Source organism: Arvicanthis niloticus, chromosome 18 (genome assembly GCF_011762505.2).
Source record: "Arvicanthis niloticus isolate mArvNil1 chromosome 18, mArvNil1.pat.X, whole genome shotgun sequence".
Classification (NCBI taxonomy): Eukaryota; Metazoa; Chordata; class Mammalia; order Rodentia; family Muridae; genus Arvicanthis; species Arvicanthis niloticus.
In genome coordinates this window covers 32,998,270-33,012,514 of record NC_047675.1, presented here as the reverse complement: position 1 = coordinate 33,012,514, position 14,245 = coordinate 32,998,270, and the positions used below count along the sequence as shown (strand labels likewise).

Below are 14,245 nucleotides of genomic sequence, written 5' to 3'. Positions count from 1 at the left end.
AACGAGAAATGTGCCTTCTTATCAGAAGAAAAAGATCATTACAACAGATCTTTGGGAAGAGTGGGGTATGGTTTTTCCAAGCTGCAAATGTGAGTGGAAGCTCAGCCCCCTGGCCTTCTAATCAGCTGCAGTAAAAGCTGGCCTGCTGTTCAAGCAGGTCCCAATGTGCCCGCGTGCACCTGCAGTCACAGGCATTTCTGGCTTGACTCCAGCTGAGCCAGAGCCCCCAGAGGCCTGAGTTATGTGAAATTTCTGCTTGTTAGAGAGCATTTGGCAGCGGATTCCTCAGAGTCTGAGCACTAGTTTTAACTAATTTTAACACTTCTGCATGTGTGATCATCAGGGAAGGTTGGGCAATCAGTCGAGGACACCTTTATAAGTGCTGGGAATTCTTTCCAAGAGTGTGAAGGACTTTTTGTCAATAGAGTTGGAGGAAGTCACAAGTTTAATGGTGAGGACACTTATGTAAGATAGCAAGTTATATAACAAAATATTTAAAATATTTAAACCCACAGGGAAGGCAATAGAGTATTTTTTTTTAATTTACTTTGAAGCAGTGTCTTTGGCCTAGACATTGCTGCATAGGCCTAGTTGGTATTGAAACCTCAACTCTTTTGCCACTATTGGTGTGGTGTGTATGTGTGTGTGTGTTTGTGTGTATACACGCACACGTGCATGTGTGTGCGGGTGTATGTGTGTAGGTTCACAGAAGCCATAGCACACATACAGAGCTAGAGAACAATCTCAAGGTCAGTCCCCCTTTCCACTGCTTTGGGACAGGTTTCTCGTTTCTCGGCTGCTGCATACACCAGGCTAGCTGGCCCAGGAGCTTCCTGGGTTCTTGTTTCTCCCTCTCATCTTGCTGCAGGAGCAAGGTTCATTTCGTTCAGCTTCATCTCGGTTTTAGAGATTCGAACTTAGGTTCTCATAGTTAGGCAGCAAGAGCTTTACTTACCAGGCCATCTCCCCAACCCTTAGTCCTCCTTTCCCCAGACATTGTAACCCAGGCTAGCTCCATGTTTGCTGTGTAGCCAAGAGTGACCTTAAATTGATCTTCCTGCTTCCAATGTAAAGAAAGAAAATCCATCTTCATTGCTGCATTTCCAACTACTTGAAGCTCAGATACTCAACCCAGCCAGTATCCTCCAGTGATGCCTCACACATCCACACCCAAGGCTTTCAGAATACCTTGGGTACCTTAAACTCCTCAGCAAGACCTCATTCCAGCTTTCTGTGACTCCCTAATTCTTTGAGACTTTTCCTTTGAATGATGTAATTCTATGCCTAGGCTGGAATGGCCAATTAAGTTATATATTCCAGGAAGGCGAAGGCCACCTACAGATTATTTTTGCTCCCCACTGCTTGCAAACTACTGCCTCGAAGAGAGGAAGCTCATTAAGCTTGTGACTGATTGGCGGCGGTGCTTCCGGTGCCAGCGTCTTCTCAAATAATCCCTGTGAGAGTTATTGGTTCCTTGTAGGGCAAAAATTACCATCTAGGAAATCTCAAGTAGTCGGTGAAATCTACTTACTGTGGATAATAAAATCTGAAATAGGGTACACATCTGTTTCCATGGGTTCCTAAGGACAGGGAGATAAGCGTAGAGAATTCTTCTAGCAAGCATATTATTTTACCTACCTCTAAAACAGGGACCTGCTGGGGTAATTCCTGTCACCTCTGTTGTCAACTGCAGTCTCACTATGCTTCAGAACAGGTAGAGCTCATTATTACTTCAAAAGGAGGGGGTGTCAGTAGCTCCTTGTAAGGAGTTCATTCTGTAATTTCATCCTAAAATTCCAAGTCAGGCCTGATTCTTTGCACCTTTACAACTTAATAGGTTGTGTGGCCACTCTCTCCACTCTTATTGTAAAGCAGAGCTTGATAATTAAGGACTTGAAGTTTAAGTGACTGTTTGGACCAGTGTAGTGACATATATAGTGACATATTCCTCTAATCCCATGCAACACTCAAGAAGCAAAGATGGGCAGATCTCTATGAGTTCAAGGCCTGATGAGTTTGTGAGTTCCAGGCTGGCCAGGACTACATGGTGAGACTCAGTTTCAAAAAACAAAGATCAATCAATGTGGCCACCTACTAACTCTGTCCCCGTCAAAAGGGGCTGATGTCAGAAGCCTTAGTATCTCAATAAAATTTGGATAGTTTCTGCCTTTAAAGGCGCTGAGATGCTTGGGTGCTGTATGTGAATGGGAAGCCCAGAGCAGCATTAAAAAGCACCATGGCTGGTGCAAGCCTTTGATCCCAGCACTCAGAAGACAAAGGAAAGTGGCTCTCTGCGAGTTCGAAGCCAGCCTGTTCTACAGAGTGAGTTCCAGGACAGCCAGGGCTACGAGAGAAACCCTGTCTCAAAAGCAAGCAGGCAAGCAAAGAAAGCACCAGCCGTTGTTATTTTTACCTGTTGGTCTTCAGCAGTGGCAAAAATTAAAATCCAGTGGTTGAAACTCTTCAGCTAAGAGTCTCTACTTCTTTTGGAATGAGTCTGCCACAACACTGTTTGATTGTAGGCATAAAGGACAAATGGCGAAATTAATTTCGGTGACAAGCAGACCTGGTCTGCAGCTACATTTTGGTTGGAAGGAAACACAGGCTGCCAAGAGCCGTCAAAGAAAAGAATTAGTGGATCTGGGGCTGCTTCCAAGGCTGGGGTGTTGTGTAACTTCATCAGGAAGGAGGGCCCCAGGCTAAATTTCAGCGTTTTAGCAAGCCTGAAGGTCACTTCCCTGATTCCAGAACAAAAGCAAAGGCGGCACAAAAGTAACTAAGAGGCCGAGGGAGAAAAGAGCTTGTGAAATTACCAGCCCGACATCCACTGTAATTCTCCTTTAGAAGACAGCAAGGCCAGCTGTCCCTTTTAAGGTAGTTTTACTTTGTCGTTTGCTAGAAATAGTCTACAATATCTTTCTTATTCAACACAAACTGAGGAAAGATATGCTTAAGCTGCTGTGGGCACATTTTTTTTAAAAAAATTCATCCCACCAAGATAAATCACTACCCATCTGAAACCCCACAAAAAAACAGATTAACTATCTCCTGTATTAGGACTACGAAACCCCACATCTGCTAACCACATTCCTAATGGGAAGCAGCTGGGGACAGTTTTGTGACTGTGTGACTTTCCTTATAGGAAAATATTAGCAAGGGCACGCTAAGCAGTTTAGTTTCGTTGACTCCACTTAGTTACGGAAAATCACCAGTGCTTTTTATTGACAATTATGGAAATTACATAATTTGCCATGAAATTCAAATAAGATCTAAAAATAAATGTCCACTCTCCTCTTATCAGCTCTAACCGTTTTCAGCGCCTTACAACTTTGCAGCCTGCAGGTTCACCCAGCTTCCACTCTCCTCTGGGAGCCACTGAATCAACATGGATGCTTCATTTCATCTCCTGAGCTATCTCCATGGCCTATTTTTGTTATTGTTGTTGTTTTTTGTTAAAACATCAAACAAACAGAGGCCCAAACGCAAAAAGAAAAGAAAACAAACAAACCAAAAAAAACCAAAGAACAAACAAAAAAAAACCCCCACAAGCCTTTAATCTTAGCTTCTGGGAGGCAGGTAAATCTCTGCGACTTTAAGGCCAGCCTGGTCTACATAGTGAGCTCCTGTCTCAAAACAACAACAACAAAATCCAACAAAACAAAACAAGAACCCCAGACTCTAGCTATAAACTTGTAGCTGTTCCTGGCCTTGAACTTGCTTCTGTTTTCTGAATGCTAGGATCACATGTGTGAGCCACTTGTCTGGATTCTATTTTGCAATTTCAAATTTTTATTTATCTGAGGGGCATGTGCATACCAGAGCACGAATGTGGAAGCCAGAGGACACCTCCTGAGAATTGGTTCTCTCCTTCCACCATGTGTGTCCTAAGGATTGGATTCATCATCAAGCTGAAGAATCATCTTGCCAGCCCTTTAAAACAGGGTTCTTAATAGTACTGGCTGGCCTTGAACTTCCCATAACACTGAGGATGACTTTGAACTCTTCACCTCCCAGTACTAAGATTACAAGCACAAGAATGTACCACGCCACCTAGTGGTACCTATGGTGTTTCTATGGCATGGTTGGGGGTGTTACTGGTATGCTAAGTTGGAACACCAACTAAGTGTTCCTGTGTTAGAGGATGGTTCTTCCCCAGCTAGTGGTGCTGTTAGGAAGCAATGGGGGGAGGGGATCGTGAGAGTGGCGAGTTCTTCAATGTGCTGTGATGAAGTAGTAGGTCACGGGGTCATACCTTTCTAAGAAGTACTTGCCTTTCTCCCTCTGGTCTCTGCTTCTTGGTCACTATGAGGTGAGCATCCTTGTTCATTCACCTGCTCTTGCCAGCATGTTGTTCTCCCTCACCACAGGCCCACGGCAATGGAGCCAGCGGGCTGAGGCCTGAAACCATGGGCTGCAATACATCTTTCCTCCTCTGTTTTTCCAAGATATTTGTCAAGGCAAATAAAATGGCATCATGGAAAATCCGATGAAAACAGGGTCACAGGGCTAGAGAGGGTTAAGAGCAGTGCTCTTTTAAAAGACGCAGGTTGCAGGGTGGTGGTGGCGCACGCCTGTAATCCCAGCACTTGGGAGGCAGAGGCAGGTGGATTTCTGAGTTCGAGGCCAGCCTGGTCTACAGAGTGAGTTCCAGGACAGCCAAGGCTACACAGAGAAACCCTGTCTCAAATCAAAAAAAAAAAAAAAAAAAAAAAAAGGTATGGGTCATTACTGTTCAGCCTTTATCAAAAATAAAGGACCCAGGTTTAATTTTCAGCACCCACAGGGTGGCTCTGAGCCACCTGTAACTGTCATGGTCTTTTAGCCTCCGTGGGCACTCGCAGAAATGTGGTGCAGATGCATGCAGGCAAGGGACTCACACACATCAATCTAAAATTTATTAGATTTTTAAGGTGCCCCTCTCCACAGGGTTCCTGTGGAGTCTTGGCTAACCTAGAACTCACTATGTAGACCAGGCTGGCCTTGAACTCAGAGATTGATTTGATTGACTAATCTCTGCCTCCCAAGTGCTTTAAGTATTTATAAAACAAAATGAAAACAAACAGGGAGCAGTGGTGGCACACACTTTTAATCCCAGCACTCAAGACATAGAAAACAAAAACAAAGCCCAAAAATCCAAAACAGGATCATGGGTCTCTTTGGGGATCATCTGCATGAAGCGTATGAAGAAATTTAAAAAAAAAAAAAAAAAAAAAATCCCAGCAATCAGAGGGCAGATGCGAGCAGATCTCGATGAGTTTGAGGCTATCCTGGTCTACAGAGTAAGTTCCAGTTTGGGCACAAGGCTAAACTTGTGCCAATAAAAAAAAAAAAAAAAAAAAAAAAAATTCCATTTGATGTTGGATGTTTTTTCTTCATTTTGTGGTGCTGGGGATTGAACCCAGGGCTTTCTGCATATCAAACAGGTACTCACTCCATCAGTGCGCCACACACCAGCCATTGAACAAAAGGTTTTGTTGTTTTGGAGACAAGGTCTATGTGGCCAGGCAGGCAGGCAGGCCTCAAACTCAGTATGTAGCAGAAGCTGGCCTTGAACCCCTGATGTTCCTTTCTGCGTTTCCCGTACACCATCATGTCCACCTGAACAGTTTGGATGCTAAAAATTAAGCGCCCTTTTTTCTAACTTTCAGTATTCCAAGGTTTTATTCTTAGTCTAAGTTTTGTTATTTCCATGGCAGAGATCGATCGGGTTACTGCCGGCATATGGGAGAAATGAGTTTATTAAGCCATTTGAGTAATGTTGGCAAAAGAAAAGACCCCATCTAGGCCAGTCTCTGGTCAAAACTTCTCTGTAGAACTCAAGTAAAAGCAGCAAGCTGGAATCCATGCCAAGGGGACCGGCTCCAGCAGCTCCACTACACAAATACCCATAATGTGAGAAATATGCACTGAAATGTTATTTAACACTGGTTTATCTTCCCTCCCCACCCTGGATTCTCTGACTTGTCCCAATCCGTTTGGGCTTTTGTTTGTATCCAGTTTTCTACTTAGGAAGACTTTCAAGGCCTAAAGCCCTTCCTCCCCTTACCATTTATGGAAGTCCAAATCACTGGCTGGAAACCCTGCATTCTGGAATGCTTGCCACTTTCAGAAGTATTACTCCACTCTTCTGAGTCGTCTCAGTCAGAAGCATATCCTTTGCAGTCTAAGAGGTTTCCAGTCATGGGCAGGTGGGCTGGGGGGTGTAGTTCTGTGGCACAGCAGTTACTACACATTCCAAGCTGTTTGAGGTTCCAATTCCCAGCACAGGTTAAGCAAGTTGGGCCATAAACTAGGCCCCAGTTAACAAGGACTCCTTGAATTTACAGCTCTACAGCCAGTGAGAACCAAGTGAAGTCAGTCTTTGTGGCATCCTAGACTTGACTCTGTTCCCATCCAAAGTTAAAATCTGAACTTTGGCCTGTTTTTGTTTGAGTGTCTCTGTGTAGCCCTGGCTGTCCTGGAACTTGCTATGCACACCAGGCTGGCCTCAAAAATCAGAGATCTGCCTGCCTCTGCCTCCCGAATGCTAAAATTAAAGATGTGTATTACCACATTAGGCTTTGAACTTTGGCTCACACAATTTTTTGGGCGGACATTGTCTCACTATTACACAGCCTTGGCTGGCCTGAAATGTCTATGTATCTTTTCTGTTTTGTGAGATTGGGGCTCACACTGTAGCCAGGGTTAGCCTTGGACTTAACACTCCTCCAACTGCCAGGATTCATAGGTGTGTCCTATCAGATATGGACTCAAAAACATGTTTCTAGGCAGACCAGGATTAGTTGCTGAAGGCCAACAACCCAGTCTAACATAGACTAGACAAAGAGGCCCCCCCCCCTTTTTTTTTAACAGGAAGCTCATTTAAGAAAGTTAAATCCATGAAAGCTTAATAAAATGACTGGCCTATGAAGTTGCAGCTGTGCTTAAACTAGTCCTGTTACCCTTAAACCTAAGCAGGCAAAGCAGAAGTCAGCCACTATTGCAAACCTCATTGCATCAACTGTAAATGCACTCTTTTAACCTCTGTTAAATTTGTTCCCCACAGATCTGCTTTAAATTCTCACTTTTTCTTTCCAGACCAGACAGCGGGATCCATTGTAGCAAAAGGCTTTCTGTACTGATACTGTCAGAACCCACATCTTCAGCTCTCCATCCTGAGGCACACAGAACTCCACATGCTGGGTTTCCACAGCATGCAACAGAATACAACCGCTGAGATGCAAGGAAATCTGCTTGGTTTAGGTTAGCTACTGCTCTTCACCTTCTAATTCAAAGATTGTATTCATAACCAGTCAGTCGAGAACACTGGAAGTAACAATGTTGAAGCAGGTAGAATAAAAAGGTGGCCCACAGGCTAGACTGTTCCTCAGGTCCCCACCCTCACTGTTACTCTCCAGCAAAATCCCTGCCCAATGTTTTCTTACCTTCTGGAGCTGGCACATAGCAGGTTAAAGGACTAGTGATGATTGGTTTGCCACTGACGACTGCACCAGGCCTGTTCAAGCTAGACATATGGTCTTATATCCTGAGCCTGTCTTTAATGACGTCAAAGGCATCTAACTTATGGAGCACTTCTTCATGATGCTGCAGTGGAATTCCTCCGTGAACCAGAAAGTGGATTATGGCCTGTTAGTAGCATCCTCCAAGGCTACTAGGAGGCTTGAATAGGCTGCAGGCTAGTAGTGAAACCCCAGTTCTTTGACACCCAGTACAGACAGGACAACAGAGAGCCTGGACTATTTTTCCCCCCTGAGACTATAGTGCAAGAACAGACAAGACTCAAAAAGAGCAGTATGAGCACAAAGCTAGCCCAGAGCGTTCCTGCGGCTACATATACATTGACACTGAGTTCACCTTTACTGTGTGCTCTAGCGCAGCACACACAGAAAGCCAGAGGACAACTTTCCAGAGATGGTTCTCTCCTTCAACGACAGGTTCTAGCGTGGAGCCTGTGTTTCCAGAGTCATCCGGATGGACCTACTGAGATTTACAGTGACCTTCATTTTGCTGCAGTCAAAGAAAGAAAATCTGTGCCCATTCTTTTGGAAAATAATTAAAAATGTCTAGTCCTAAAGAATAACTTTGTTTTATTATCATGATTTAAGAAAGAAAAAACAAACAAACAAACAAACAAACAAACAGGATAGACAGTTCAAGAAAAGACACAGACAGTGCCCTGTTTTAAGTTCCAAATTTCTTCTTTTTGATGGGTGGTGGGAGCTGAGCGATGATGTCATCCAGGGGTCGCTCTACTGCCACAAGTGTTCTTTCATCCAAAAGATCCATGAAGAGCAAGGGCTGCAGAGAGAGGACAGTAACAGGAGTCATTCTCCGCCACCTCTGGTCAAGACTCAAAGCACAGAAATTCCTGACAATCTGCCGTGCCCTTGGACAACGCACAGGTGGGAAGGGGCAGCCCTGGAGTGGAGTTAGCTCGTAAGGAGAAGGACTGGGGAGCGTGAGTTGGGCCAGGCAGCTGTAGTACCATTAGGTCAAAGGATATTGTTTTATAGATGGTGAAATTAGTCAGAAAAAAAGAAAATGACTTCATTACTTTTATTCCTTGAAACGTTCTCTAATCAGAAGTTCTACAGAGAAGAGTATTCACTCTCACAGAGACCCCACACGAGCACCATGATCATTGCTCACTGCAAATGTCCCTCCCACAGGGAGGTCTGATTTGCCTGCTTTAGCCCACTGAGTTAAAAACAGTAAAACACAGCTGTAGCTACAGACAGCTTCAAGGTTGTTGTCTCCCCCAAGTCATGGTCTCTACTTGCAAATGGAAGACACACTTGTCTTCTAATTGTTAGTTGTTACGTTTTGCTAATATCACAGGGAAGCAACCAACCAGGATACAGTAAGGGGTTTTTACCTTATATTTCTTAGACATTTTAAACCCATGGGTCGTGCGCCTCAGGAAGACATCAGATTCATTTTTCGGAGGAAGTGGATTATAGAGCACAGTTTTGTCATTTGGAAGTGGCTAAAAGAGATGTTTACTTACTACAGCAATATACATATATATGTATACATACATACTAAAGCAATATATATATATATACACACACACATATATGTATACATACATACGCACTAAAGCAATATATATATAACACACACACACACAAAATTAAAGACTCCTAAGAAGTCTCCAAACTCGCCGGGCTGTGGTGGCGCATGACTTTAATCCCAGCACTTGGGAGGCAGAGGCAAGCGGATTTCTGAGTTTGAGGCCAGCCTGGTCTACCGAGTGAGTTCCAGGACAGCCAAGGCTAAACGGAGTAACCCTGTCTTGAAAAACCAAAAAAAAAAAAAAAAAAAAAGGTCTCCAAACTCACCAAGGACTTCAGCAAAGGGGACTGAGCCTAGGGAGGGACGGACACACACACACGGACACACACACACACACACACACACACACACACACACGGGCTAGCCTTCTGAACAAAATCCCTAATCTTTTAATTTTTTAGTACTTCTCACCCTCAGCCTGTTTTTTTTTTTTTTTTTAAAGACAGGGTCTCACTATGTAGCCCTGGACTCACTCTGTAGTCCAGGCTGGCCTTGAACTTGCAGAGATCTGAAGGCGTGCACCACTATGGCCATGCTATTTTTAGTATTTCTTGAGAGAGTTTCACTAAGTTGCTGGCCATAACTTTGGTCTTAGTCGTTGAATTTGTGATGCTCCTGTCCCAGCCTCCTGTGGAACTGATATTACAGGCCTGAACCACTAGGCCCAATGAGACATAATATTTGGACTTGTATCTCCTAGCATTTCTAAGACCCTGGCTTTGATCTCTAGTGCCACAAAAATAAAACCGCAAAAAGTTTCATTGGCTTCTCCAGACCCAGCTACTGCTGCTGCTTTGTTTTGAGACAAGGTTTCACTGTAGTTCTCCTGATCCTCCTGCCTCTACCTCCTGAGTGCTAGAATGATGGGCAGGAGTTTAAACCAGTGGTTCTCATCTGTGGGTCTCTGCTCTTCCTCTTTAGTTTTGAATAAATGGAAAAGTACATGTATAAAGAAAATCTTTAAAAGTTTTAAATTATTACTTTCTATATATGCTCTTAACCACTAAACCATCACCCTAGGCACTTTTTTTGAGAGAGGTTCCCTAGCCTGCCCAGGATGAGCTCAAACTGATGATGGAGGTAGGGATGACTTTGAACTTCTGATCCTACCTCTACTTGCAAAGTGTATCCTACCACACCTGGTTTATATGTGTTGGGATCTAAGCCAGAGCTTAAAGCACGGTAGGCAAGCATTCTTCAGCTCTTAAACACATGTGGGAGTTGGAGGGATGGGATAGCCCAGTGATTATGAATGCTTACTCCTCCTGCACAGGACCCATAGTAAATGACTCACAACTGCCTGTAACTCTAGATCCAGGAAATCTAATATCCACTTCTGGTCTCCATGGGCACTATACCTACGTGGTGCATATAAAGTCATGCAGACACACACAAACATACACACAAAGTGTTTCATCTGTATACCTATCCTAGGCAACGATATACCCTGGGTCATGTAAAAATACTTTAGGTAAAAGGGGTTACGATGGGCAGGATGAAGCAAGAAAGGGTTTCATACTCTATGGCAAGATTAAAGACACGCAAGCTGTAGGCCAGTCTTGTCAGCAACACCCTGTCAGAAAGGAACAATCAGGCATGTGCAGGTTCTCAGCCTACACAGGCACTGTGCTTTCCACACCTCCCTCAACCAAGTCTAATACACTGGTCAAGTGGCTAAGGTTCTCCCCCAGGGAAAATAACATAAACTAACCCCACTGATGTCACTGACACTTCAAGAGACAGCCAAGTAAATGATTCACTTCATCTCTGACTTCCTTGGGAACTGGTTCTACTTAGGACAAGGACATGAAGGACTTATCACCATCACTGGGGTGAAAGCCGTCTGGGCTGAGTTACAGAAAGATGGCTCCACTTTCTCACAGAAGGCACTTGCCAGCCAGCCCTGCTTCCCACACCCCAGGACACAGGCCCATGAGATGAAATTCAGTGACACTTTCCTGTGCACACCTCCTTTAGAGCCATCTGCTGCCTTACCCACGCTGTCCCACCCCCACCTTCACAGACAGGCAGAACAGCTGGTGTTGGGCATAACTGAAACCCAAAGTGCAGCACAGCCATGGCTGTGGTCCACAGGCCTCCGAGGAAAACAAGCTCCTACCCAGAAAAGACATGTATATTTGGGAAAAAAACAGCAGCTAGCATCTCGAACTAAAGAAAGCACTTGCATCCCCATCCAAATCACTGTCAGGGACACTGGAGCTTCTCAGCTCGACTTTTCACAAGACACAAAGATCAACTTTTGATATGTCTTCAGCTAAGGAGCAGGGTGGTCAAAACCGCTTCACCCAGGAATCCAAGAATAAAAGTTAAAAGTAAGTCGTCAACTCAAACGTACTCCCTCAAGAGGGTCACCTTCTGAATGCCAACCTAATCATTTTTCTACTTAGGATTATGCATTGAAAGCCAGTTAGAGAATTAATTACAGCAGTGAAAACTAGTCCAGAAAGGCTAACCACTTAACCAACTGTAGGAATGCAAATTAGGGAGTGTGCCAAACAGAATTACCTCTCCTCCAATCAACACCCTGGCAGTTTGTATTCTGAGGCTCCCTTAGCTAATCAATCATTATTTATACTTAGAAATCCATAAGTAAAGGTAGGGTGTGCTAACTCACGAGTCACTTCACCAGCACTTAGGAAGAAGAGGTAGGATTGCTGTAAATGCAACGTGAGGCCAGTCAGGCTGCATAACAACAGCATGTCTCAAAAAGCCTAAAGCAAACCAGGGCTAGAAAAGGCAGCTCAGCAATTAAGAGCATTTGCTCCTCTTGCCGTGGATCTGGGTTCTATTCCCAACACCCATGTCAGGATGCTCACAGACATCTGTAACTCCATCTCCAGGGGATCTGAAACACTCTTCTGGCTTCTGTGGGCAAAACACACACACACACACACACACACACACACACACACACACACACTCTCTCTCTCTCTCTCTCTCTCTGTCTCTTACTCTCTCTAAAGACTCCTAAGTAAGAAGTCTCCAAACTCACCAAGGACTTGTCAATGATGCAGAACATGTAGGCATCATGGAGGAGGATGTGCATGGGTCTCTTGGGGTGGAAGCTGATGTGTGTGATGGGAGTATCCCTCTGGAGCCACAGCTGGTGAAATCCCTGCTTCTGGAGAGAGCGGCTCCACTCTGTATACTGCTTGTCTGGGATGCTGAACTCAAACACCTGGAGAACACACCACCAAACAAGTGCAAATGTGCACTCACAACTGGGTCCCTTTGGGTTTTATCCTTTCCTAACCACAAGTCATAGTAAACACTAAGCACCATATTCAGCCTTACATTTTACCAACACATAAAAAATTTTTTTTAGCCAGGCAGTGGTGGCGCACACCTTTAATCCCAGCACTTGGGAGGCAGAAGCAGGTGGAAAAAAAAAAAAAAAAGTTAAAAGGTAAATTATATGCAATAAGTTATCCTGGCAATAAGTCACCTGGAATTTTTGTTCAAGTCAGAGCCTTATGATTAAGCTCTGGCTGGCCTGGAAATTTGCTAACTAGACAAGGTTGGCTTGAAACCTGTGATACACCTCCTGTCTCAATATCACACATGATAGGACGTTGCCACTAAACTCAGAGGGTACCAGTTTAAATGACAAAGGCAGCATTTTTTTTTTTTTTTTTTTTTTGTGGTTTTTCAAGACAGGGTTTTTCTGTGTAGCCCTGGCTGTCCTGGAACTCACTCTGTAGACCAGGCTGGCCTCGAACTCAGAAATCCGCCTGCTTCTGCCTCCCAAGTGCTGGGACTAAAGGCGTGCGCCACCACCGCCCGGCAGGCAGCATTTTTCAATAGTCTAGGTAAAGGATGAACGTGAGAAGCATTTTTAGATGCTGTGTGTGCAGGAGAGGATAAACTCTTTAGGAGGCATCATTTGCAAAGCAGTCTAACCAAGTGTGCTTCCAGACATGCTGAATCTTTCCAGCAGCTCCACGGGTCTGGTTGATGCTCTTGTCTCCAGTTTAGATATGAGGATACATCAGTATTGATGAGTTAATGTGTTCTACAGCCCAAGAATTTTAAAAATTGCCTCGTCATAAATCCTGTAGACTAAAGTTCTCACTCTGCCTGAGATTTAGACACGTCAACTTTAGTATGGCTTGATTTCCTCATAAAGCTAAACCATCCATTTTTAGTTTATTTTCAAGATTTTAAATCAGCAGTGTGCTTCACAATTCTTCTATCACTTTGTGTTTAACTCTAGAACTGCACTGTGAGCCAACGGGCACTGCTGGACAATAATGGGTCACTCACAGGGGAGCTTCACTCACACAAAACAAACCTGCCTATGTATCCTCCAACATCTCCAAGGGAAAGTCCCTCCTAACTGCTCTCCATCTTGGCCTCCAGGTTAGTCTAGCAGAAGGGAATTAGAAAGCACTAGAATCACCTACCTGCTGGTCAGAATGAGCAATGACCAGGTTGTTGGTATTAGGGGCGATGGCCAGAGCAGTCACTGGGAAGTTGTAAGCAGGCACTGTGCAGTGAAGCTGGAAAAAGACAAAGGAACACTCTATAGGACACCTTCCTTCAAGAAAGGTTAGATGAGCAGGCGTAGTGGCCCTCCAGAGACAGAGGCAGCTCTGGGAGTTCTAGGCCAGGCAGGTCTACACAGTGTGACCCTATCTCAAAAAAAACAAACACATCCCCACCCCCACACTCCCCTCACACCTACCCCAAGAGAAAGCTAAATGCAGTGATTTTTGGTAGTTATCATTACTGTTTTGTTTCAGTTGTTTTCAGGGCCCTCTATGTGCTACACAAGCACTCCACGACTGTACTAACCCTAAGTAAGCCCTGCATTCTACGAGTGCACTAACCCTCAGTAAGCCCTGCACTCTATGAGTGCACTAACCCTCAGTAAGCCCTGCACTCTACGACTGCACTAACCCTCAGTAAGCCCTGCACTCTACGACTGCACTAACCCTAAGCCCTATGTCAGCTGCTTGAAATACTGTTCTTTGGAACTCAGAAGCAGAATGCAAAAGTATACTGTGGAAGTTCAGGCATTTCAAAAACAAAAAACCTTAATTTCATTTAAAAACTTCTTTGTTCAGTGTGGGGATGCACATTTTTAAACCGCCTACTGTGGAAGGTGGATGTTTGTAGTCAGCCAGGTCTTGAGTGAGTTCGAGGCCAG

At 44.4% G+C, this 14,245-nt stretch overlaps 1 protein-coding gene across 2 annotated transcripts in view; it reads right to left on the bottom strand.

Annotated features, from left to right (window-relative positions):
- Positions 1–8,070: 8,070 nt before the first annotated feature.
- Utp4 (UTP4 small subunit processome component) overlaps positions 8,071–14,245 on the bottom strand; it is a 28,111-nt gene continuing 21,936 nt past the window's right edge. For both annotated transcript variants that reach the window (XM_034522218.2, XM_034522219.2), the window contains exons 14-17: positions 13,500–13,595; positions 12,089–12,274; positions 8,876–8,986; positions 8,071–8,298 (exon numbers count right to left, since the gene is read on the bottom strand). In XM_034522218.2, the coding sequence (XP_034378109.1) occupies positions 8,182–8,298; positions 8,876–8,986; positions 12,089–12,274; positions 13,500–13,595 (510 nt within the window). In that variant the 3' untranslated portion in view covers positions 8,071–8,181. The remainder of the gene's footprint in view (positions 8,299–8,875; positions 8,987–12,088; positions 12,275–13,499; positions 13,596–14,245) is intronic.